This window comes from Embiotoca jacksoni, unplaced genomic scaffold (genome assembly GCF_022577435.1).
Source record: "Embiotoca jacksoni isolate LCO1_2020_lvr unplaced genomic scaffold, fEmbJac1.0.p SCAF_9, whole genome shotgun sequence".
Taxonomy (NCBI): Eukaryota; Metazoa; Chordata; class Actinopteri; family Embiotocidae; genus Embiotoca; species Embiotoca jacksoni.
Genome location: NW_027185447.1, coordinates 7522969 through 7549665, shown reverse-complemented (window position 1 = coordinate 7549665; position 26697 = coordinate 7522969). Strand labels below are relative to the sequence as shown.

General features: G+C 43.8%; 2 protein-coding genes across 2 annotated transcripts; one reads left to right on the top strand and one right to left on the bottom strand.

Annotated features, from left to right (window-relative positions):
• Positions 1 to 72: 72 nt before the first annotated feature.
• Positions 73 to 6501, top strand: zmynd12 (zinc finger, MYND-type containing 12). Its single transcript, XM_069140759.1, has 8 exons — positions 73 to 317; positions 1905 to 2019; positions 2802 to 2973; positions 3233 to 3402; positions 3643 to 3765; positions 3882 to 3975; positions 4558 to 4691; positions 6164 to 6501. Exons 1-8 carry the CDS (start codon positions 175 to 177, stop codon positions 6293 to 6295), a joined length of 1083 nt encoding a protein of 360 aa, XP_068996860.1. The 5' UTR covers positions 73 to 174; the 3' UTR covers positions 6296 to 6501.
• A 1681-nt stretch (positions 6502 to 8182) lies between these two features.
• rimkla (ribosomal modification protein rimK-like family member A) lies at positions 8183 to 24148 on the bottom strand. Its single transcript, XM_069140417.1, has 5 exons — positions 23904 to 24148; positions 16133 to 16363; positions 13996 to 14082; positions 12545 to 12748; positions 8183 to 11265 (listed from the first exon to the last, which is right to left on the bottom strand). The coding sequence occupies exons 1-5, from the start codon at positions 24064 to 24066 to the stop codon at positions 10763 to 10765; spliced, it is 1188 nt and encodes a 395-aa protein (XP_068996518.1). The 5' UTR covers positions 24067 to 24148; the 3' UTR covers positions 8183 to 10762.
• Positions 24149 to 26697: the final 2549 nt, after the last annotated feature.

Below are 26697 nucleotides of genomic sequence, written 5' to 3'. Positions count from 1 at the left end.
AAATGGTATAATCCATTGGTGTGTAAAGCAAACTGAGAGGGAGGCTGCTGCCATAGCAACCGTAAACTTACAGTCCCCCATAGCGTCGTAAGGTAACTTTATATGTGGTAAAAAAAACAACAACAACAAAGTTAATACCGGCTGTAGGCTACCGTCTCAAACAAGACTCTCGTGATGATGGAAACTGAACCTCCATTTTCGGGAGCGGCGTCCAGGATAACTCCTCTCGCCTTTCCCAAAGGAATGAAAAAGATGTGTGAACTTTGTCAAAGAATAGCGCACATCCAATGCACCAAGTGTCGGGTCACTTTTTACTGGTAAGCTCGAGTTATTCAAGCTGACAGCTGGTTTGTCGCTAAAAAAAAAAAGAAAAAAAAAAAAAAGAAAAGAGGCGCTGCTCGTGTTAATGACTCCCTCTTTATTCGTAAAAGCGCAGTTTCAAAATGTCAAACTGTTTTATTTTACGTGGAATTTGGTGTCTGCGGTTTGGTCGCTAGGTGGCAGCGTTCGCCATGTTTTTCCGCAACAAAAAACAAAACAAAAAAAACCACCGAGCAAGTCGGTATGAGGGGCGTTTATGTGACTGCAGGAACAGCTGGAAATTACATTACCACAGCGGTTTATTTTTGTTCGTGAGACTGTTGCCCGGTTTTTGATCATATGATTTGGTCAGCATTGGCTTGTAATGTAAGTCAACATTACCTGTGGCGTGCGTGGATCAGTACGGACACTTGGACTCATAAGACGCTTGGTGAAATCCTCATTGGCACAGTGTGGGAGGAAGAGGGGGGGAGGAGGAGGAGGAGGGAGTAGGTGGGGGGGGGGGGGGAGGCATGTGGTGACATCCCTCCCTGAAGGGATTTATGGAAAGGGGAGAGCTACTAAGGGCTCAGGGATGAGCTACTAAAGCCAGTCTCAGGGAGCTTACAGCCACTTATTGCGCTTGCTTTCCTCTCAGCATTTAAAATAAATGAGTGAGAAGCACATGTTTTGAATTTAATGAAAATGTGTACCCTATATCATCATCACATCAAAAACAATGGCCACAAGGGAGAAAACAAGTTTGGTTTAGCTCAGATCTGAGTTAGCTTTAGTTAGCAATAAGGATTTTTTTATATATTTTTTTAATGTCTTTGGAATTGGCTACTTGAGTCAGAATAAGATCGTCAACATTGTGAGGGGTAAAAAGGTTTAGTCCAAGCCACATGAGCCGTAACATTTTATTTGGCTGTTTATTGTCGGGCAGAAGTATTCTTGCAGCTCAGCAGCTCGGCAGAGACAAGAAGGTGTGTTATGAGTCCTGAGAAGACCACTTTGATTTGTGCTCATCTTTGTCCGTACTGCTGTGGATGTGACGTGGCCAGATTCCTGCCTGCTCACTGCTGCTGTCTGAAGGCCATGAACACAAATACACTGCACACATGCTCCACAGCAAGAAAAACACATGGAAAACCAAGACAGTTTCCACAGAAGGGTGCAGAAGAGGAGAGCCAGATGAACAAAATTACAGACCAGTTATGTAATGGCATACAATTTAGTTTGCCCTCTGTGCACTCGCATGGTAGGCTATCTCCTAAATTGGATAGAGACTGAGCTTTTTAAATGTATATATTGTCCAGAAACATTTTATGTTCATTTAAATGTAATTTTATTTATCTGGCAATGTGACCAATGCTTTCAAATCATTCTTACCGGCTATTGTTCAACAGTACACGTTTCAGCTCAGCTGATCATAAGACTTTATCAACAGCTTGATAGCTGAGAAAATATCAGCCATAAGTTTCACACAACACCACGACGACTCTTGGTATCGAAAGTGGCTGAAAGGAGAGAAGGAAACTGAGAGGGAGGGAGTGTGTTTGGGAAAATAAAAATGACCCGTCTTTTTTTTTTGAATTCCTCAGCGATGCAGAGCACCAGCGGGCCGACTGGGTGGGGATCCACCAGAGAATTTGTCAGTTCCTTATTCCCATCCGCAACCCGGCACTCGTTTGCTGCCCAGAAACACAGTCTAAAAAGGTGAGGATGGGTGTGATGCATTGGGATCACACATGTGACAAACTATGAAATATACAGTGTCGTGTATCCCGTTTGGAGCTTCTCACTACATTTCTAACTGTCAAGGAAAACACAGGGAGAAAAAAAAACAACTTGAATTCCGAAAAGCGATATCCTGAGGCCATGAGAGGGTTGATTCCCTTTGTCCTCTGAAGTCTGTCAACGAGTCATCATTTCTTTCCAAATAGTTTAGTGCCTAACTTCCTCTCTATTTGTAGACTAAAGTTGCCAGATCCAAACCCAGAGTAGGCAGTAAATTTACCATCAGTAAAAAACTGGCATAGATTCTGAAAAATGATTTCCTTTCTTTCACTACACAAGCTGAGTGAAACTGTTGAATAGGCACTTTACTGCAGAGGGAAGTAGAAGAAAAACTGGACTGATGGTTTCGTTGATGAAGAGGAAAAAGACAGAAGACGTGTAATTGCAGCTCTCATTCTTTCTCATCTCTTTTTTTTTTGAAGAGGAGTTTGTGATGCACAGTGACTGATATAAGTTCGGGAAGCAGGACACGAGCATGTTTTGGGGTTTCTATTCAATCGTCTGAACACACACTGTTTCCAGAGTCAGATCCATCTTCAGTGATTAATGTTTGAAGAATACCGCAGGGTTATGGCAGCGGTTGCCCTCTCTGAGTAGGAGCGGTTTGCCTGTGGGATCTGTTATGTAATATTTCTTCCAAGATGAATTATGATTCGGTAAAAGTAACCTGATCTGTACCTTGGGTTTGGTTCCCTCTTTAGGCAGAGCTGATTGAGATTTGCAGGCTGGTGGCTCAAAGCAAGCTTTCTGAGGGGAAACACGAAGAGGCTCTGCCCGCCGCCCAGTTCTGCCTGAGCTGCAGCATCGACGTCCACGGTCCCAGGACGGTCCAGCTGGTCCCGGCCTACCTGCTGCTGGCGGAGGCCAACATGGGTGAGGGCCGAGCACAAAAGGGTTTCTCAGCTCAATCGGTCTCCTTTTTTTTTTTTTTTACACTTGTGAACATATTGGCATATCTCAGAAACAGAAGGGGAGATTGTGAGCACATTTCACATTCTGGTCAGATAATTAATTGGTAACGTTAATCTCGGGTGTCCACCTTGAAACTCTGGTGATTGAATAGATTTGTTTTTACTTCATTATTGTGCGTGCATATAAAATATTTATTTTTGTGTTGGCTTGTACTTTCCAGGTTTGAGTAATCTAGTCCTGGTGTCGGACCTCCTGTCTCAAGCACAGTGGTATGTGTTGAAGAACCCAGACTGTGGTCTCGCTGTCCACCAGCAGCTGCACAGGAGTCTGGGCCGCCTCCACGCAGCAACTGGAAACCTGGAAGCTTCTCTGCACGACTTTGCAACTGATGTCTGTGTCATAATTAGCACTCTCGTTAGAAATAGCGTCTGCGTATTAATTTTTTGGAACTGTTTCACAATAGCTTTGTTGACATAGTCAGGAGCAGCAACAGTCTGCTCACCAAATAAAACCCGTGACCCTTCACAGTCGAGAAGACCAACAGTGCGCATTGCCCATCTCTCAGAGTGTACGGTATTTTGTTCACTTCTTGTAACGTGCATCCACCCAACATTTCTCTGATGTTGTCAGATATATTATGCCAGTGAGGAGTTTGGCCTGGACAGCACGGTCACCTGTGGCGGCTACTTTCTCATGGCCGGTGTGTTTGCCAAACAGGGGAAGATGCCAATTGCCCGATCGTTGTACTCCCAGGTATGCCAGGTCCGATGTTGTTGCCCATGTGCATAAATCTCTTTACATTTTGTTGTTGTTGTTGTTTAATCCTATAGTTTACAGTCCTTTTTATTTGTTTATTTTTAATATTGTAGGTGGCCCATATGTGGCACAGACGTCTGACCAAACTTGTCGAGGACCACATCCAAAACGTCGACCACCCCGACGAGTTGTTGGACTCCACTTATGGTGACATCAAATATGTGCAGTATAAATGTAATATAAAACAATAGCGTTTAGGTTTTGTCAATCTACCCGATTGATCCTATCATACTGTATGCCGCAGAATCAGAAAATGACATCACCAATGCATCATGCCCCGACTCTGAACAGCCAGGAGATCCATTGGCGTATCACTGGAAAAATAAGGTCAACAGGGCTATATTTAGCTGAGTTGTCTTGCTGTGCAATCTGAAAGCTAAACCCCAGATTTACACTAGCATGCTTAGGGCTGACTAGAGACCACTGCTGACACATCTCTGGCTGTGCGGCATCCGCACCACTGCCCTCCATCACAGCTGCTGCCCTACATATGATGCTAAGCCTGTTAGCTGCGATGCAATTTCCCAGACCGTCTAGGGAGTTTACCGGGAAAAAGTGGGCGTGGAAGGAAGTGATGCTTGCACGAACTATACAGAAGATCCAGACAGGCCTCAATTTAATTGACCTGAATGCTGCGTGAATAAGATGCATAATTAGTAGTGTTGTGTGTATTTAAGACCATGCTGTGCTGTAAAAGCTGAAAGACGTTTGTGTCCACGACCCAATCAGACAAAGCCCAGCGAGTGGAAGTGGATGTGATGTTAAGAACCGTGTTGGAGATTGACCAGAAAGACTCCAGTCAGATTGCACTGGTTGCCCACTGTCTGGCCATGCTGTGGTTCCTGGGAGGAGAATACGTAAAGGTGAGCCACCCGACGAGGTTAAGGATTTAAAGGTTGTTTAACACCATCACACAGTTCCCCATTTTCCTCCTGCTGCTGTCTCAAGTGGGGATTATCTCTAATTGGTGAAGCTGTAAAGATAAGGTGGGAATTAGTTGATGGCACCGTCTCAACCTCCTGACTCCCACCTGGGTTTGAAGGCTCCGCTTCTCTCTGGGTGGAGGCATGTGTCAGTTATAACTGTTTCGAAGTGAGATGAATCAGTAGATTTCTGCAGGGCCTCCCGTGTCGCTCTTTAAATTGAGTGGATTCTCTTGGGTAAGAGGGAGGTTGAAGGTTGAATTGGAGCTTATGGCCACGCTCAAGTAGAAATACATGAATAGAACAACAGAAAGTCATAAAAAAAAAAAATTAAAAAAAAAAAAAAAGCCCCCCCCCCCCAGTTAATTCATGTGTTTTTATTTTTGTCCTGTTTTGGGTGGTTTGGTGGGTTGTTAGGGCTGGATGAAATGCAGCTGGAGTTTTTCTTACTTCAGCCGCTATCCAACAGCAGCTGCAGGAATAAGGACCAGGGCTCACTGTGGCAAGATAAGTTAAACCAGCCTGGAATCTATTCCACTTCATCCTTCAGCTGATTGAAGAGTATTTTTGATCTTCACTGTGAATTCAGTTTTATTTACTTTCCCCCAGAGAGTGTCGAGTCAGCTATAACAGATATAAGTATCCTCGGAGAAACTATGGGACTCTCTTGTCTTCTAAAAGAAACTTGTGCTGGGCGGAGGCTTCTTGAAATGGGTGTGTGTATGTCGTGGTACCATGGTTGAAGAATAATCTGCTCAGGCAGTCTTCTGTTGAGTCTCTTTTTCCTTGTATCTGTCGACCTACGAATAAAAATAACTAGGCGTTGAGTTTAATGATGGTGGTGTGTCATGGTAACTTTGGTTTTAGGGTGACTTATACCCTCCGTTCTTGCCAACTTAATGGTCTTCTTGTGGGTTTGCTGTGTCAGCGCTGCACTGAGAAAAGTGTATCACTGTAAAATCATACCGTTATGTCCATAGGAACATGATTGATTTCACCTTCTGTCCGTGTTTCACGGTGTTGCTGCGTTGGATAGATGTTACACAGGAGAGTCTATTGCTCAGTCTATCGGCTTTTGTACCCAATACTGAGAGCTGTAGGCGGATATAACACGAAACACTTTAGCAACACATACACAACGCATATTCCCGGCTGTTTACAGAGGCGGAGGAGCTGCAGGAACTCCCGTGAATGACGCTGTCAACCTGAGTAAACTCCTCACCGGGCTCGGCATGATTCCATTTAAGCGTGCGTGGTTTTGTAAGATCCGGTTGTCAGAAGGTTAAAGTGCGGTAAATCAACCGGGTGGCAGTCCAATTTCCCTGATATCGTTATGTAACTCGGCTTTATTCTCCCCAGAGAGTAACAGCTGCAGTTGCTGTGTTCGTTTCTGTTTTCTGTTTGCATGCCAGGCACTGGGATTTGGCAGCACAGCCCTGCAGGCCAGCCAGCTGATACCAAACCATGACCTGACAGAGCCAATCCGGGGCCTGCTGCAGCTGGTGCACAGCGTGCACACAGACCCACATCCTGGTTCTGTCTAGTCACTGTACGTGCCCTGCGCCCCCCCCCCCCCATACCTCCCCTGCTCCATCGGGACATGTGCGTAGCCTCACACTGTGAATATGGAAACTGATAATTGCTCAAACAAAATTAAAAAAAAAATGACAGACCTTATAATGTAATTTAGTCTTCATCCAGATGTCGTGAAGTGCTTTTGGAATTGAATAAAGAGAAAATATTGTCAGACAGAAAATTACTTTTGTACTCAGTTTCATGGCTCTTAAGCAAATACATCCAATGTTGATTAAAAAAAAAAAAAAAAAAAAAAAAAAAAGAGAGGAGGGGACACATGTTCAGGTTTTGAATAATGACTCATCTTTATTTTAATCTAAAAAAAAAAAAAAAAAAAAAAAAAAAAAAAAAAAAAGAAAAGAAGAGGGATATATATTTACATCATTTTGCACATTTGTGAATTACATGATTTTTGGAATCCATTTCGTAACAGTGTCAGAATGATAGAACAGAATAATGGTCAAGGGCAAGCAATGTTTTTGCTTTGTTTCGTACCTATCAATCAAGAACCTCTTCATTAATTCACCATATGCAGATATGATTTAAAGACTTCTAATGTCTACATGTCATCGACAGGGAGCTGCATTATTTCACTGAGTCAAAAACATTGCATCTTCCTTCTGTAAATAAAAGAATATTGTAAACCTTTTAGCAAACCTCAGGTTCGTTTTAAAACAGACATTAAAGGAACCCGATGATCGCTGTGAAATCTTACATAATATATACAATTCTGAAACATTTATTCTTTATATCAAAACAACCCTTTTTAACATCATCTCACTACTGGTGTAATTTGTACTCAATTATACAACAAAATGTTTTGTTTTTTTTGGCATTCAGATTCATTTTTATGTGATGAGAGGCAGCAAAACACGGAAACACTTGTGTTATTCTCATATTCCCTTTTTTTTTTTTTTTTTTTTAACTTTTGAACCAAATATACATTAGCAGCAGTTTGGAATTAAAAAGAAACCTTGTGCTCTGTTGTTGTTGTTGTTGTTGTTGTTGTTGTACAGTGACTCGTCCAGAGGTCCCTACATGCTTGTTCCAGGCTGGCCGAGCACCACACAGCCCGATACACTCGGGATTTTTCTTTCTTCCTTCCCTGTGTCACAAGCATGCGGTGCCCCGGTTTCTTTCAGTAGCTTCCATGCCTTGTATCCACTTTGGCCCCCTGGTCTGTAGCGACCAAACAGAAAGACATGTGTCTGAACTGGGACCTTGACTAAGCTGTGATCCTTAAATCAGTGTTCCCAAAGGAAACCAGACAATGAAGAGGCATTTTGAAAGTTGTCAGGGCACTGTGAAGCAAACCTTCAGTGGTTAGATGTGCTCCGTCAGCTTGTGGATGATGTATAAACTACCAGGAGCTCTAGGGGAGATATGAACATTTCACTTGTTTCCTATGGCTGGATAGTAATGTCTCGAGACGATATGTGATCTTTCATTTACACGTATGTACACAAGGTGGAATGACTTCAATACAAAGACGCAGACTTAAAAAAATAGGGGACAACAACTGTCGATGGTTCACCCACGTAAGTGTTTATGTTGGGATATGACTTCATGATGGAGCCCCTGCGGCCCTTACATGCCAAGAGAGTGGACATCAGCGTAGTTCACAGTTTGTTTGTCAGATACTTTGATTATGTGGATACTGGACAACATCACAGTAGTGTAAATGCTGTTGTTCTCTCAGTGGAGCCACTGTGATCACTCGACAGCAGACTTCAAAATAAAAGCTGCTTTTCTTGTTGTCTGGTGGATTTAGACTTGGCACCCTCCACCGGGGCCCTGTTGGATTTCAGACAGTTAGTGAAGTCGGCCCACAAAAAAAAGGAAAATAAAAATCAAGCTTCACAGCGGTTTCACTTTATTGAGACAATATTAGTGCACACAAACCACTTTTTTTTTCTTTAAAAAATACCATAAATTAGGAAGTAAACAAGGAACAATAGAAAACAAGCAAGGAAAAAAAGTGCATGTTAACCATGGTATACACCACATTGTCTTATACTGTAGTTGACAACCTTTTTTTCATTGTTGCTTATGTATGTTTTTGTAGGTGTGTGTTGTGTTTTGACACGTCTCCAGCTCGGATGGATATGTCATGACTTTGAGGGGTCAGGGCTGTGATCCAGGCTGCTTCCCTGAGTTGTGTTCAACAGAAAGGGTTACAAGCCTAAAAAACACAAACGGCACTATGTGGAACAATTTAGGGTTTGTATTTGTGCTTTTGATCAGAGCTGTAAATTATTCTTAATGTATGGCATAACCTACAACTACTGTGTTATGTACTTCAGAAGGTGTACAGGAGGTCCATCCTAAGAAACAAAAACTGTAAACAATAAGGTCTTGGCTGCTGAAATCCCTGGATTTATTTTTTCCTTTCTTATCTAAAGGAAAAAAAAAAGAAGAAAAAAAGTAACATTCCATTCAAGGAGACTGCAAAAATATAGTTTCCATTGTTTGTTTGTACATCAAGCCAACATTTTTTTGGGGGGGTTAGGATTGTTCTTTTTTTTTTTTTTTTTTTTTTTATATCCAAAAAAAAAAAAAAAAAAAGTGAAAACATAAAAGTAAAGTCTACAAATAATATGACTGAGAAATCACATCTAACCAAATCCAGAAATGTTAGCACCAAATTTCAGTCTCAACCTTTTTTAATATTGCAGGTCTGTACAAACTAGTTTGTCCACAATAGCTTATAAAAATGTCAATGTTGGCAGTTACTTCAGCTGTTCCAGTTTCATCAGCTGGATTACTAGTATGCTGTGAAGCTAATTTGCTACCTAAATATTTACATAAAAGCTAAAAAGAAACAAAAAAAATAATACACAACTATCTTTTTAGCTCCTAGACATAAAGGGAAGGAACACCTGGCGCGTCAGGGGCAGATCCAGGCTGATATGTACTGTATGTTTGAAGAGCTACGTCATCCTATGGCAGTGAGGAGTCACTGTTTTGAGGTATATTTTGCTTGCAGGTGGAGACGCAGCTTTCACACTCTGTCTCATCTTTTCCTAAATATGTCATCCGAGTGAGAGAGAAGGAAAAAAAAAAAGAAAAAAGAAAATGCATCTGTTTGTTATAAAGTGCTAGGCATTTAATGGAGTTTTTAAAAAAGCAGCAGACTGCTGCTGCTGGTAAGGCTAATCAAGCATACTCTCTAGGAATGGGAAATTAAAAATGGAGTAGAGGTGGAGTCATTTTTTTTAATTTTTTTTTTTTATGTTCCAGGTTGAGGCTCTGAAACAGAGCTGCTACTGGTTATTTCTATCACCTGGCACAGGGCAGGTAATAGATTACATTAGCATGCCTCATGCACAGTGAACAGAGAATGACTTTATAGACACCGTTAGCACCCAGAATGATGCACTGTTACCATGCGTATGTCACTTTGGTAAATAATATTCGGAGCTATGCATGAAAGGTAAATCATTCTGACACCTGGTCAGCCTCGTCTGTCCACGTGGCTGCACCAGCTACTTTTATATTCCAGCAATTCAAAAGTGGGATTTCGTAAATGTTAAATTTTGAGAGCATTTTGTTGTTTTTAATCTGATAAAAAAAAAAAAAAAATAATAAAATAAAACGTAGTGTAAACAATGTATTAGTTGAATTACCGACATGCACATTGAGGAGTGAATTCTCCTTTCTTATGAGTAGCAGTAAATTTGATATGAAATTTGGACCTCTTTGTTCTATTTGCTGCAGGATGGACTTCATCCAGTTCTGTGTCCCGGGCGGGAACACAACGTTGCTACATTGGAACTGACAGTATAATGTGCCTAGCATGAGGATGTATTCCTCTCCCCAACAACTTGAAAACACTTCATTTCTCCTACAATCCACCAAAGTCTCAGCAGAAAACCATTTCCTATGACAACATAGTCTAGATAAAATAAAGTTCCTGTATTGTGAGGATTAAAAACATAGCAGATCGGTGGAATTATGGGAATCCCTTCGCCCACCTAAAAATAGCAATTATAAAAGGAGTAGAGGCCAATTTGGAGGTTATCTTCTCTACAACCGTTTTTTCCCCACTCTCGCCATCATGCTGCTGCGTGAACTAAGTTTACTGGGATTTGCAGTTTGGGAAAAGAGGTGCAAAGAGAGGAGAGTCAGGGGAGCAGCCTCAGATCTTTTTTTTCTTCTTTAAAGTGGAAGGCTCATGTTGTTGCGTTTCCGTGGTGATGTCAGTATGCGTGTTCTGTTTTTCTCTGCTCTTGTTTTGCATTTAACCTCTTATGTTTCAATAGTTTTTGGACTGATATGCGTTTTCATAGGAATGTTTGTTGCCATCCGTACAGGTGAGTGAGTGTGTGTGTGTGTGTTGAATATGCATGTGTGATGAGCGTGCGTGTGTGTGCGTGTGTGTGCGTGTGCGTGCGTGTGCGTGTGTGTGTGTGTGTGTGCATGATGCTGCTTGAATCTCACTCAGTCAATAACTTGATCTCATTGGCGAGGAGCGTGTTGAAGTTGTATGCTGGATCGGGGAGGTCGGGGTCTGTGGACTGTCGGGGCGAGGACTGCGAGGGCTCCGCCAGCTCCGGGTCGCTCTCGCTGGAGGTCGACCCCATGCTCATGTTGCAGACGGCCTCGGGCAGCGAGACGCGGCCGGCGGGCACGGTGCACACCTCGGGCTCGCTGCTGGTCTCGCTGGTGCTCGACACGACGGACAGCAGGGACATCTTGCGGGTGAGGCGGCTCGGGAGCACGGACAGGGCGTAGTCGGCAACGATGCCCGCCACGTCCATGCCGCAGGCCTGGTCGAACGCGATGAAGCCCACGTTGGCGTTGGCCTCGCAAACCACGAAGGAGCCGTCGTTGAGCTGCAGCAGGTCGATGCCGCACACGTCCATGCCGAGGATGTTCGACACCTCGATGGCCAGCTGCTTGCCCTGCTCGCTCAGCGGGCACATCATACCGACGCCGCCTACGAAGTCAAGAGACGTCCGGCTGGTTAATACCCACTGCGCTCACAATCAGATAGTCAAAATGTAATTCGTCTTTTATGAATCAAACTTTAAAAAAAAAAATAATAATAATAATATGTGGATGATTTTAGATAATTTCAAAGGATTTATCTTTTTACAATATTTAATATCCTAGAATTAAACACCACATCAGCCTCGAGTCAGGAGAAGTGTCAACATGAACTGTTACATAAATGCAGAATAATCTGATGACTGATGTCCTAAATATGTCACAGTGCATTACAGCTAAGCGCGAATTAAACTGCTCGTGCTCCGACACCGAAAATCAGTCTCATCAGCTGGAATGCTGCGCTGCTCGAGGGTAGTTCAGGACAAACTTCTTCCACCGGATCCCGTAACTGGTTTATGGAGCAGATGGATCATCATACTTTTATTATACCAAAAGTTTGAAAGATGTTAAGAGCATTTTTCATTTTGTTCTTGTGTACAAGAATGATCAGAGCAGTCCAGTGATTCCATACAAGAGGCACATATAAGTGTTTACTCTGCAAAATACAAGAGTGACCTTTTTTCCCCCCGAAAGGTCTTAAAGTAACAATCTGGACGATGGCCGTTTCTCTGGATTTAGCGCCACCTTTGGTGATCAGCAGTAATTGCAGCTGGGCGCAGCAAGTGAGTTGAAGAGTGAGCCTGTTGGGTGAGCGCCACCCACAATTTCTGGCAGAACAAATTTTTGCTGGTTGACAGAAAATGCATCACTAATTGCACCGCTAGTAATTCTTTCCTGGAATATCGCCACAGAGACACAACTTCCTCAGTTTGTAAAACTGTAACAGCAAAGGGCTTTCATCTGTGGGCCAAAAGCTCAATCAAACTTGTGTTACCTCATTTGGTAAGAGCAACTTAACATTTATTCAAATGAAAATGAATGACTTATCTGTACATATCTACTACTTAGCTAATTAAAAAAAAAACAAAAAAAAAAACCACAAACCCATAACACAATGTGTGTCTGCCCTGTCTACAAATCTTAATAATAACTAGAACAGCTTTCATTCTCGAACAACAGCAGGACCATTTAAACACATGACTAGAAATATAGCATTCATAAATTATCCAAATATTCACTTCATGAAAAGCTACCCAATTAAAACAGATTAGTCTTGCAAACTTAACAACTGTTCCAGTGTAGTAATGCTGTCAACTGCAAGGAGAGGAGAGGAAAAGGAAGGAAGTTCAGTACTTAAATGTGTGTGATCATTAAATGTGTGTTCCTACCCAGGGAGCAGTTGCTCTGCATGCGACCATCAGTGGAGCAGCGTAGCATGGAGCCGATGACACGGCCTCCCACCAGGACCACCCGCACATCACGGCCGTGCGACTCCTTGACATACTCTTGAAACAGGTAGGGGGTATCGTGGCGGATCAAGTGGCACAGGTCTGTCAGGTGGTGTTTGTCCCGAGCCAGAAACACAGCCTTGCCTTGGAAAAGGAAGGACGAGCGAGTAGAAGCAAAGATGAGCTTATCCTCAGGCCGTCACGAGTCAGAGGCCCGTTTCTGTTATTGAGCAAATAAGATGCTTGCGTAATTTTAGCTGAGGCTGGAAAACCTCCGTAAAGTTTTACTGACAAGTAGCTGCTTCTGCTGACCAAGTCTCATGCCAGTTCCCATATCTCATATAACAGACAGGCCAGTGCTCTCAGCAGCCACTGAAGTTCTTCTCACAGAGGATAGAAGATGACGGTTTTAATTAGCACCGCTCGGCCCTGTTTGCTTATTGTCAAGACCTCTGACCCCTGTTCCAGTAAAAATCATGTGATTGCGAAGTGTCTGTTCACATCATGCAATCCAAACAATGATGAGACAACGCTGTAACATTAGAAGATGGACAATGGCAGGCGTGATGTAACACTTCATACGTTTAAACAAGACAAGCAAGGAATAATGGTCCTGTGGCTCAGTTAGACATCTGAACAATACTAGTTTGTATAACTAAAGCATTGTTTGGAGAGTGGTATACAAAATGTTGTCAATCACATCAATTCCACATCCGAAAAATTGGCCACGGAAAACGCGCTGAATTTAAATGTGGGACTTAATCCACTTATTAATGCCAATGATTCATACAATTTTCAGACAGTCCTTTGTGTTTGTTCACAGGCCTTTATATGCAGCCATGACAAGGAAGGCGAGCTGGACTTCAGCCAGTGTCAACGGTCAACCACAGAGAGACTGAAAGCAGCTCTCGAGACGCCGAACTCCATAAAAAGGGTCAAGTTAGTGGTTGACCAACGGCTGCTTTCCCCAACAATGTGCTGCGACGGCAGCCTCGGGTGGCCAAGGCCATTGTTATTTCCTCAAACAATGGTAGAGTCAGTCAAGTGTCGATAACTATGAATGGGGAAAGGGCCAATGGGTCAGCAGACACCGGGGGCTGATCTGTAGGAAACGCAACATTCGCGGCAAAAATTTCCCACACAAGCTTGGGAATTCAGGCAAAATGAGGAAACTTTGGTCCATTATCAATAATCTATCATGATTAGCCTAGCAACCACACTGGGAGCATTATAAGCTTCTTGTTCGTGTTTGCTGCAGCACCACCGCCCTAATCACTTAACACCGGGTCAATGAATTTCATATAAGGGCGGGCTGAACAGCGTAGAAATGTTTTGAGGTGTGGTGTGGCCAGCAGAACGGATGAGACGACGTAATGGACTGATTGTCTTACCTCTGTGGCCACGTGCGTTCTTCACCACCACCGGGTAGCCGAGTGGCTCCGCCTCGTCAATCATCTTACGGAAGTTGTCGTGCCCCCCTGGGGAACGCCCACGCATGCAGACACAAAAGAGGCAAACACCCACGGAGCGAAATATATGAAAAAAAATTGTCCTTGTTTTGATAGCACGGTTCACACATGACAGCCGACTTAGCGGGGTGGAGAGGGGGACTGTGGTCCGTCGCTATGGAAACAGGAGTGACTCAAAACAGCCAGGCTGTAGGAGTGTTGTCCGGAGCTTATACTTGCTGCTTGATTCATGAGAGTGGAACAGAGGACTCACTGAACGATTCATTAATGTGAAGCAGCTGACCATATCTGACAGTGATTTATAACGGCAGCTTGTAGCAACAGATGTGCTTCAGCCTTCTCTGCTTTGGCTTGAGAAGCGACTAAAATCAAATTTATTAAAAAAAAAAAATGATTGAACAAAAATTAGGTGTTAATAATTAATTTCCCCTTCGCCACTTTCCTTGTTACCGTCTCTCGTTCCCCTCGTCTTTCCTTTCAGACCTGAACTGGCTTTGAGTCAAAGGAACAGACGTGAACTACCCTGTCCCATGGCTTTTTCCAGATGTACCAATTCACATGTGTTTTCAGTAAGAGGGGAAAGAACAGAGGGAGCCGAGGAGAAGAAGAAGAAGAAGAAGAAGAAGAAGAAGAAGAAGAAGAAGAAGAAGAAGAAGAAGAAGAAGAAGAGCGTGGACAACTCTGCTTCCAACCATCATAAGCTGCAAAGGTAGAGGGAGGGAGGCAATGGCATCTTTTATTTTGAAAAATCATGAAGGGGGGGCAATGGGATTGTGTGTGTGTGTGTGTGTGTGTGTGTGTGTGTGTGTGTGTGTGTGTGTGTGTGTGTGTGTGTGTGTGTGTGTGTGTGTGTGTGTGTGTGGAGGGGGGTGTTACATAAGCTCTCCAGCTGCTCTGCATGCATAGACAGGCCTACTGTGCAGAGAGACTGATGGAATGTAGGCCAAACACCCGTCCCTCCCCTCCCTCCCTCTCTCTCCCTCTCCCTCCCCTCCCTCCCTCCCCTCCCTGCCCTCCTCTTTCTTTCTCTCTCCCTGTGTCTGTATCCTTCTCTTTCTGCTCTCACAAACACCACAGCACTGTTGAACTTTGGACAACAGAAATAAATGTATGCTGTTGGTAGTCCGTCTTTGTTTTTATCTTATAAAATCAGCAAAACAAATAAACACAGCAGTCTGGCTCTGTAGTATGGCGGCCCGGCCTTTCTCAACAACAGAAAGCGAAACAATGGTGTAGGAGAAACTGAAAACAATCAGTGGTTTGGTGGACAAGTATGAGGCTCTGACCAGGTATGCAAGAGGGATCGTGTCTGTGTTTGAGTAATCGCGGTGGAGTAGTGAATGTCTGACTGGCGGCTTATTAATCCGTTTTACGCTGACCCGTGAGGACTAAAGCCCGTGATACAACTAATGTGATTGAAATGTCAAAAAAAAAAAAAAATCAAAAAACATACCTGACAGCAGCGCTGCTGTTTATGCAGCCGCTCATACGACTATAGATATTGCGGTTATATTACCTGATCATTTACATCACTGACTTCAGCAGTAACATTTGTCCGTATAGTATTCAATGAACACCAAGCAGGAAGGAAATATTTCATAAAGAGAGTGTTGTACGCAAGAATCCACATTAAGGGGCCCGTGGGACTTCTTTTTCGATGTTGTGGGTGCTGTAATGGATACCGCTATTAGAGCCAGGGTGTTTGTGTTTCTTTGTTTGTGCATTTGAACGTAACACTTCTTTTATGTACTCAGCTCAGGGAATTACAGTCTGTATTGTGTTGCGTGCACAGAGGCCCGAGGGCCAAACATCAGGGGTCGACCCAGCGTGAACATGCCGTTCGTGTGGAACAACAGAAAAACATCCACCTTAACTCACGGCTTTTATTTGTTGCCCACATTGGGAAGTCGTGTTCATTAAGGTCAGTTGCATCACATGCTTAATGGCTGACTTGCTGGGTATTGCCACGAAAGAGCAAACTGCTTTGTGCGTCTGAGGTATGGTATTACAGTACTGCCACAACACAAAACAATGTAAGAAAGATACACATTCGATTTACCGTAGGAGAAGGTGTCAGGAAGAGGCACGCCGTGGCCGGCTAGTTCCTGAAAGGTCCAAAACTTGTTGACGCAGTTGAGTATGGCCTGAGGCCGGTTGATCAGTCGACAGCCCATCTTCTCCAGGTGGCGCAGCACAGTGATGTCGCTGTCCGACTGAACCCAAGGCGTTGGCACCCGCACGACCACCACCTGCGGGTAGGATGTCACCAATTCCTGCTCCACTCGCAGACCTGGAGGGTGAGATGGGGATGGTTAGGAAAGAAATGACCACGACGAGACAATAAATCCTGGATTGGTTTGACATTTGTTCATTTGGTAGCTAGCGGGAATACAAATTATTTCAAAAAATAAAACTTTCGACCTGAACCTCACACGTGGCCAGAAGAGCACTCACCAGGGAGAGCTTAATAATATCAGTTTCATGCGAGTTTCTCACTGCGCCAGAGCCACCTGTCATCGTCTGGCTGGTCTTCTCCGCGTGCACGGTTAGCTTGTCTAGAGCTCCCGTTGCATCCTAAATCACATTTAAAGCTTGGAAACACTGTAAATGTGTTTGGTTTCATTTGGAATCCATCATCTACTGGTGGAAAAGTTTACTCCTCTTACGAAGACTGTTTGTGGACACTTGCCCAAATCGTCACCGTGCAGCTATGACTGGGATTTGGCCAGATTATAGGAGCAAGCAGAGGCGGCCAGCCGGTGGTGTTGAGCCACGAATTTGGAACCTGCTGATACGAATATCTACAGACTGCCAAACACCAGATACAGTACTTCTCTGCAGTGCTGCCATAACATAAAGAGATATCCTGGCTGATTCAGGGATTTTGCCACAATGTGGGGCAGTGTGAGAGATGTCTGAAACCACATGGGTGCGTGTCTTAAATGTAATCACACGAGACAGGCGGGGTTACAAACAGTATTTTGTACAGCAGGAAAGTACTTTCTATATTTGAGGATCTGTTTTACTACAATCCAGTCACGCCTTTGTAATTAATTGGCTATCATATTTGATTTGTCACAATGCAATGTCAGTGTAATCTAATGAATCGAGGATGCGAAAATAATGGTGCTTTGTTCAATTGGTTTTCAATGTCTCAGCTTTTATTACGCAAATGCGAGCTAAGTAACCACAGTAGGCTAACAGAACACATCTGAATAGGTCATTGATCGGCCATTTCGATTCAGCACAGCATATATATAAGCCATGGAAAAGCAGAGTAGAGTCGACAAAGGGAAGCTTGTATAATATGATGGTTGCTGGTGTAACACCAAAAAAAAAAAAAAAAAAAAAACTTTTCCAGAAAGGCTACAAATCTCAAAATCTTTATCAATGCCAATGTGAATCTGCAGAACAGAGCAAGATTTGAAAATAACGTGATATTTGCCAAAACAGATGATAAAGTCACTTGCCATGGACCGAGATTTGGCAGCATTTTACTGGTGGAAAACAGACTGTACGATGTCTTGAGGCTGCGACCCGACAGCTCACCAGGATGAACAGGTTAAGTGACAAAAAAAAACCCTGCGTACACAGGCGGATATTTACATTCACTGACGCGGTACTTCGCCTCGGCCGTGACATTAATTTCAGCCATCTTCTGCTCTGCATGCTCACAATGTTGATAATGGCACTGGCTGAGATCATCAGAGGTCAAGAGAGGCTTGACGGTTGCTGGATACATAACAACAAGAGACAGATAGCTACTGACGCACCGTGCATCGAGCCGGCGGAGTGCGCATCTTGTACGCTGCTTTTAGGGTCATTGTGTGCACAGACAGGTGTAAAAAAAAAAAAAAAAAAAAAAAAAAAAAAAAAAGTGGGGGGTGGGGTGGGGGAGAGGGGGGGGGGGGCAAGAGAAAGGAGGCAGGCAGAAAAGGTCAGGGATGTCTCTCAGCTAAAACAGAGGAAGAGCGTGAGGGGAGGGAGGGGATGTGGCGCATGAAAACAGGAGTACGAAGCCATGAAAAGACCACACCCCTCCCGGTTTTTTTTTTTTCTCTCCTCCTCCTCCTCTTCCTCCTCCTCCTCACGAGCTCAGCAGAGAAGCAGGAGGACTCACTGTCTCTCCAGCCCTATTCAAGCGCTGTCGCACACTGCTCTGATTGTGCGGCCGCTGAGAGCACTGTGAGCGGTGTTACAGTGGGAAGTGTCAGGGGATGTGGTCTCATGGTTTTTGACAGACAGTATTCACAGCGCTCGTCTCCATCTCCAGGGGGACCAAACAGAGACCAACGAGGCAGCGGGATGAATCACTCCTATTCATCTGCGCAAGTGTTCGCGTGCGCCGTGCTGTCATGTGACCGCTACAAAAACCTCCAGAAACCCTGACCGCTCCAGTGTAGCACAACCGCAGCACAGGTTCATGTGAGACGATGTCGAAATTTGAGTGTGGGTGTGGCCTGTTTATAGCCACCACAGATTTTTTTTTTCTCCTTACCTCTATGATTAATTACATGTTTCCATTGTTCAAAAGGACTGTATAGTTGCGTCCCATTTTCCATCTGCCTGACAAAGCTAACAAGCATAACAAGCATTCTGTGCATGCCGCTGCCACGTCACAAAGCAGGCACACAAAAGGCTGTGCCAGTGTTTGGCAGGCGGGTCCTGTCAGCCCTGAATGCAGTCTCTCTAGTTCTGGATATCCTGTCTACATTAGCCTGATGGGGCAGCAGGTTAACCCACGGGTTCACATGGTTTGGTTTGGGCTAACAATGCCTTCAATGGTTTATTTGCATATCTGTCATCGGTATCACACATCATACAGTATACATATACAGTAGGCCCACTGGGAGGCCGTGCAAAACAAACAAACAAAAAAAAACAACCACGTTTGTTCACTGAGCACAGAGGCCTGTGTATTGTGTCATGCAGGCTACTTCGCCACTTTGGCATTTCCTGCACTTGAACTAACTGAAGTCGACAAGACATGCCACAAGACAACAAAAATGTTTGGCAAAAACCGAGCAGACCGGCATGTCAAAATTTTAGCAAAATCATTAAACTGCTACTGAAGAATTATCTGATAAAATGAGTCAAACCGATACCACGCTGTAATTTAGAGTCATCTTTTATGTGCTTGGTTTAGGGCTGGGAAGTATTTTGATATTACTGTCATGCATTTCAGATGAGATGTAGAGTGGTCACATAATGAAGCTTTAATATGATGACACCCAAGTTACAAATCTAAACTGATGAGCTCTGAAATATGAAATACTTTTTTGAAAATAAAATCTTGTTTTACATCACACTGGCAGCAGCATTTAGATCAAGCGGTGAACATCAGTGTATTTAACCTGTGATTTGGCATTTTCAGATCTCTAGTGATGAGTCAGGATATTTTAAAATACCAAAATAATCCATTATATGTGGTACTATGCATAAATACTATATACTACTATATATTTTGTTGCCCGGAATGGCAAAGACAACGTACTCGGGAGTGGCAGAGTGAGTCTGTATACTACAGTCATCCTGAGCCTTACTCAATGGCTATTTTTTTATATATTTGACACAATGGTATGCAGGATAAATGTTGTCCAAATATCCAAAATATGCTTCTTTACTTAAAAATCAAAAACCTTTGTGTGCTGTCATGTGTCTTAACCAACAGAGCCTTACTTATCTTGTAGGGCGTGCCATTTTTGTGGCATGATGACAATACCAGAGGAGAAGATAAGGATGCGTAATTCTTTCAATCATATTTGAGGCTTTGTGGGCATCTGCGTTTTATTCCCACCACAGTTTTTATCATTGACATCATTTAAAGTTAGAATGTTCAGAGTCTCTCTTTTGCCACTGCAATCATACAAATTACACACACCAGAGTTCATTTGTAGTCTGGCCATATATAAAAAGAAAGCCTAAACATTCAGAACAGATAGTCATATTTGATATGGGAAGATGTGTCAGCCACTCACATAATAATAAGTGTTAGTAAAGGTGGCTTTTTAGGGCGTGACTGTCAATTTCTGCCCGACTATATATGTATATGAGGGAGACGGGCTGTCGGCGGATGATACATATATATAATATATAAAACTCACTGTGTGACGTAGCTGTCTTCTGTGAAGGCTTTTTTTTATCTGCAGGAAAAAATCAAGTACTGTGAGCCTCTTTGGCAAAGCAAATAAAATGCAAATGGCCCTTTTCCAGGCTGCATGTTGAGAACCTGCAAATGAGAAACTGCTGGCTAATTGACAAACAAGCTGTTTTCCTGGAAGAAAACATGTGCAATTGAGTCACAGCCCTAAAGCGACGATACAGCCACTTTATTATCTTAAAATGTTAACATAACTTGGCAGAGCACTGACATTTTTTCTTTCTTTTATTTGGCCATAAAGGACCTAAAGTGTTTGGTAAGCAATGACAACGGTATGACCGAGCCATCAAATCTCCCTACTTTATAATATCACGTGGTTTTTTTAAACCACCTGTTAAACAAATAACAACAGTTTGTAGATGCAAATCAAATGAACATCTTCGCCATACTGCAATTCATCATTTAGTCTAATTTCTCATAAAGTCTGCACTTCATAAACAACCAAAGAATGAATGGCATGAAAGCTAAAGTATCCGAGCCTCATCTCTGACCTTGCTGATACACCCTCAGATGGTAAATTAAGATGCTGAGCATGCCTTAATATTCCATGTTCACTGACACAGAAGTGTTGCATTTATCATCGCTGAGGTAAAAGTGTGTCCAGGAGCCCGCGCATGGATCACAGAGGATTGTGACATCAATTCATATCCGGTCTATGTTTAAATCTGTTCAATCATGGGATGTGAAATATCTCTAGCTGGCTTGAATGCTGGGTTTAGCTGTCTCATGTGAGGGGCCATCATTCATCATTAAAACGCAAGGATGAGCACGTGTGTGTGTGTGTGTGTGTGTGTGTGTGTGTGTGTGTGTGTGTATTGATCATCCCTCCTTGGGACACATTAAAGCCATTAACTTCAGGGTGAAACGTGGACCTCCACCTGAGATCACACAAATGAGCCAAGAGAATGAGATAACCTTTGACATGGCCAGTTGTCAAAGTGTTTAGCAGTTTTTGGGTGGTCGTTGCATTATGACCGACCTTAAGACAAACATAATGTGTGCAAGAACTTTCCTGGTTCAGGTCGAAAAGGCCGTCCACGACCAGCGGAAAGCTGATCTTAGAAGAAGCTCTGAGATCAGAGCCTTTTTTTACATATGTATGTATGTTTCCTAAATGATTATTGGAATAAAATGTTTCCTGTTATAGCCTCAAAACATTGCTGTTTTGTAAATTCGCTTCTACATTTTTAACTTAAATAAGTTATACTTAAATACCACATGTATACATCTTATTTAAATGTAAACACATGACAGGACAACAGCCACTAGTGGTCAATAACTTCAACCAGATAAAGAGGTGGTCGATGACCACAAGGCCATTACAGAGCACAGTATGCTGAAATACCACTTAAGTTTCCAATGTGGAAGATTATCAACACTGACTGATCTTGTTTCACTGCACATGTAGATGTATTTCCTGACATTTATTTTAAATTCCACAACCGCCTCAAATGGTTTACTGCTTCTGGTACGGTGTCCTTATGCTAATCAACGTGAAGCTTCATGCAGCCTGGAAGGATATGCACATCACACACGATAAAGCAGCTCTATTTTGATATAGATGATGTAGTCAAGATGCCAAATCCTGTCTGGAGTTGAAAGGTCATTTTCAATGCAAAACCCCAAAATGTCTGAAATCCAGGTGTAAGGCCGTGGCTCAGTCGGTAGACTGGGTTGCACGCTCGTCGGTGGTTCGATCCCCGGCTCCTCCTGTCCACGCCCCTAAGTGTCCTTGAGCAAGACACTGAACCCTAAATTGCTCCCGATGGTGAACCGTCGGTGTGTTGTAAGTCGCTTTGGATAAAAGCGTCAGTTAAATGTAATGTAAATGAAGTGTGTGTAATTCATATTAATATAAAGAAAGGGGGGGGGGGGGGAAGAAGCTGCATTTCATGCAAGATGCTCAAGGACAGCATGCACCTCAAGACCCCAGCCGCAGAGTGCACGCTCTGTAGCTTCCTGCATAGCAAGCCTACGGCGCGGCCAATCTGCCCACTGGCCGTTAATCTGTGATGTCAAGCCAGAGCTCAGGAGCTGTATGCAGATTTAAGGCCAGCATGGATTACAGGTCAAGCTAACTATCTGGCTCATGTGTACATCTCGCTACTTGTTACAGGTCTAGACAGCCGTCTATCCACGTATAAATGTTGACGAGTATAATCTCTTAGATGGCTCCAGCATTTTGTTATTTATAGATTAGCCTACTCTTTAGGTCAGATGATCTCGCCATAAAAGCAAAAGCTGCATTTGAACGCAACTTCCTCTGGTATACTGTAGAAATGCGACAAATAGCAAATTCTACATATTCACAAACATTCGTTTGGCTGCATTGTGGCACGTGAAACGTACGTCACTTCTTAAACGCACACCCTCCACTTTAATGCCCATCTGCTGCCGTGTGAAACCCCATGTTGTGCGGCTTCGCCATGGCTAAGCCTTAGTACAGTAGCAGTATGAGGTAACAGTTAGCGAGGGACACGCTGCCCAGTCTCGCCCTTATTCATTCCAGATTTTCTCTCATCTATTCAGCCTTTGCCAATTTCAGCCTGCACCATTTGTGAGTTAATTGAAACTGTGGCACCTCTCATCTGGTGACACAACCCTACTTCACACCACCCTGCCAAATTCAATGCGTGTCCGTTTGTTGAGAGTTCCTACTGTTACTGGCACTTTATTGAGGCCTCCTGAGTCAGCGGGTGAAATGTTGTCATTTCATGACAACCTGAACACACTGTGGTCTGGACAAGACGGTACAAAATGACCGATTGAACATAATCACGACACGTGAAGCTAAAACATGGTGAGCGGATTTCACTTTTTGATAATCAATGTAACGCAAACAGATCCTGCTTATGGCTCCATAAATGCTCGATTTGTGTTTCTCTTCATTGAACCAAAACCCCTTTATTCATTGTCCTCTAGACTGCTGAATCAGCTTCACGAATTTTAACACATCATTTTGGGTAGTGGTTACATCTGATGTTAATTCACTACCTTTAACATCTTATGAAGCAAATATTAAACCGAGGACTTAAAACTTACGACCCTTTCAGTGGGCTCAAACACGTTTGCGTCTTCTTCCCTGAGCCACATAAGCTGCCAGCTTTCCACATTTAAAACCCAGATCAACACAACAAAGCACATCATAAACCATACAGCTTCCATCACGTGTAACACCAGCTCAATTTGATTTCACTATTAAAACCATGTTCTCCAATAACTATTCTTCTATATTACCTTTAAAAAAAAAATTAAAAAAAAAAAGATTTCCCTTTTTTTCTGAGGTGCTTCAGTAAATCTGAGTTTGCAACGTATTCAACGAAATTAAATCAGGCGTCATCGCTTCTCCTTAAGTCTGCAGGCAGTCTAGCTGGAAAGTGGGTTAGGCGGTCACGGCTGCGCTGCTTACACTTCTGCTTCCTTACTCGCAGGCAGACCGGGCCAGCCCTCTCCTCTCCTCCCCTCTCCTCTCCTCTCCTTTACGGCAGTGTGTTACCCCAAACAATGACCGTCTGCCATTAACTTTTTGTAGAAAAGCGCTATCGGGACTCAAACCAACCTCCCCACCTCCCCCCCCCCCCCCCACCACCACCACCCCGCTGCATCGTCAGCCGTTAGCTCCACACAGTTCACCGCCACGTAGACTTTGATGAAGAGGGGGGATACTTGCCTAGCTGCCCCTCGCTGATCGTCAGCACGATTTGATCCATGAGGAGGGAGCGGAATTCAACATCCTCGTCGGCGCAGCGCTCCTTCAGAGCCCGGAGGATCTGGACCTGAGGGTACTCCTGGCTGATGCGCCGGTCGGTCACGAACCAAACCCGAGAACACATCTTTTTTTTTTTTTTGGGGGGGGAGTGAGTGGGACGGGACGACGACAGGTGGATTCAAAGAGTTAATAAGAAAAAGAAGAAAAAAAAAAAAAAAAAAAAAAATCCGGCTGAAAGCAGGCGGTTGTGTGGGCGGCAGGTGTGCAGCGGCAGCGCGGGACTCGGGGCTCGTCGGTGGACTAGCGAGAGAGAGAGATGCTCACACAATGGAGACCTCGGCGGCTAGCGGGGATGAAGCAGGCTGTGATGTGGCTTAAAAAAAAAAAAAAAAAAAAACACACACAGGACCGCGGCTCAACCGCTGCTGTGGACCGAACCGGTTAGGAGGAATAATCGTCTCGTATCACCTTTGTTCCCCCTTCGCCTCCAGCCATTTAGTCCTCCCGGGTGGAGTTGGTTTCACCCAGACCGAGAAAATTCGACACAGCGGAAGATAACGGTATTTTTTTTTTTTACCCGAAAAAAAACTTCTCTCTTTCAACCGAGCTGCAGCTCTTGCCGCCGGGGCAAACAAAGCTCAGGCTGCGCCGCCTTGTATTTCCGCTCGCCGACTCGCAACTGCCAATAAAGTTTTCCCCCCCTGTGACTGCAGCGGTTGAGTTGACCGCAAAAGTCGTCGGTTTTGTACGATAAAAAAAAAGTAAGCTAACCCACACGACTCCACTCTGTCGCGTTTGGCTGCTATCCACGAGGTATTGGTGCTGAAAAGTGCACGCGCTTCGTTTACAACTCCACTTCTCCGCGCGCCCGTGCACGGGCAACACGGAGCCCCGCCCCAAAACAAAAGGTTCGGAGGGGCGTCGACCAATCACGGCTCGTAAACCGTCTCGCGAGCCAAACAGCATGCGGAAGATGTGGGCGGGGCGCGACCGCGCCGACCAATGAGAGGGCGACGAGACGGAAGGCGAAGGCGGGGCTTTGGGGGGGAGGGCGGAGGGGCGCGCGGAGTGCACCGTGAAACAGCGCGAGGGGTCTGCAGTACGCACGAGACCGCGCACTTTCCGAACCGGTTCAGACCAGACGGTGCGAGGAGGTCTGGCGAATACCGACGGCGCTGTTTCCATGCCGAAGTGGCAGGAAATGAAACAAGGTCATCTTAAAACCCAACACATTGCTGTCTTCCTTTACTTTCCGTCCGTTCTGCATCGATTTCTAAAGACCCGAGAGGCGTTTATTTTACAAATAGGTCGTATTCAGGCGGCGGCTATTGTCTCCCGATGCCGTCCGGGGACAGCTGTGTCGGCCGAGTGGAGGGAAAATACCTCCGTGCGAGAGCGGAGAGAAATTATGCGAGTGACCCACTTCTTGTTCTCTTCCGCTCTGTCCTTGTACTTGTGCACAACTGACTGTTGTGGTTATCATTGTGAGGGTGAGGGAGGATGGGTGAGGGAGGATGGGGGGGAGGCAGTCAAATCTTAAAAAGCACACATTATACACACACACACGTTTAGATTCAGTTCTACTTACACTTCGCGAGGATACTGAGGACTACCTGGGGTCCAATTTAAATAAATCCGTAAGTCATTATGAAAAAACGACGCCCCTGAATCTGCCCGAGAATCATCACGTTTTAAAATTTGTCTTGATGTGATCAGATTTCAGTGATAGTTATCTGTACATCCACGGATTTACTGCAAACACGAAGTTCTAACAGATAATTCGGGGTACTTTTAACTGTGGTTATTTACCAAAATGTAAATAAATATAGGCTAAAAGCATAAAGTTACTTCTATGGCAACAATGTGCTTCCTGTTTATGTACCCCAGAGCATTATGGGAATTTAAGTTTTTAAATTTAGAGCATCCCCAAATCGAAGTACCATCCTTTTTTTCATCATACTTGGCAGTAGTGGAAGAAATATCTAGATAAGTACAAATAGGCTACCAATACAATAATGTAAAAACACTATTACAACTAAAAGTCCTGCAAAAAAATATCCTACTTTTGTAAAGTTATTAGAAAGCAAAATGTAGTTAAATATTAAAGTTGGTCCCTCAGATTGATATATTATTATATATGACATCATTAGATTTTTAATAATGAAACATCAATGTGTAAGCAGCATGTTGTGGCAGATGGAGCTAGTTTGAACTACTTTGCATCCTGTTTTTTTATACGCAGACAGAAGACAAATCGGAGGGGTGGTGAGATGATTACTGGGAGAGAAAATAACTTCTGATACACATCTGTTGTCATTTTTTTTTTTAAACCTTTTTTCTCAACTCTTTTGAGATATCAGATCATTTGGTGATGCTGTTAACTGCTCATACACGTATTCAGTCTTTACACCACCAATACATGGCAGGTTTCAGGAACTCGGCACTGTGCTTCTTTATAGGTCTCAACTGCTTTGTTCCTCATGTCACCTCAGGTTTATTCCACGATGTTGATGTCAGGGCTCTGTGGGAAGATAGTGCGTCTCAGAATCTCCCATCCTCTACCTCCTCCATCCACTCGTACTCGTGATGTTGAAAACCTGTGCTGAGGGTTTATGTTTCCAGGTTGTCCGTCCAACCAAGTCTTATAGGAGCAATATTGTGAGGGAATTTCTTCAAAGGTTCACTTAGACTTAAAGATGAAATGGTTAGATTTTGGTGGTTAAAGGGCAAAGGTCAAGTTTTACTCTGACCTAAC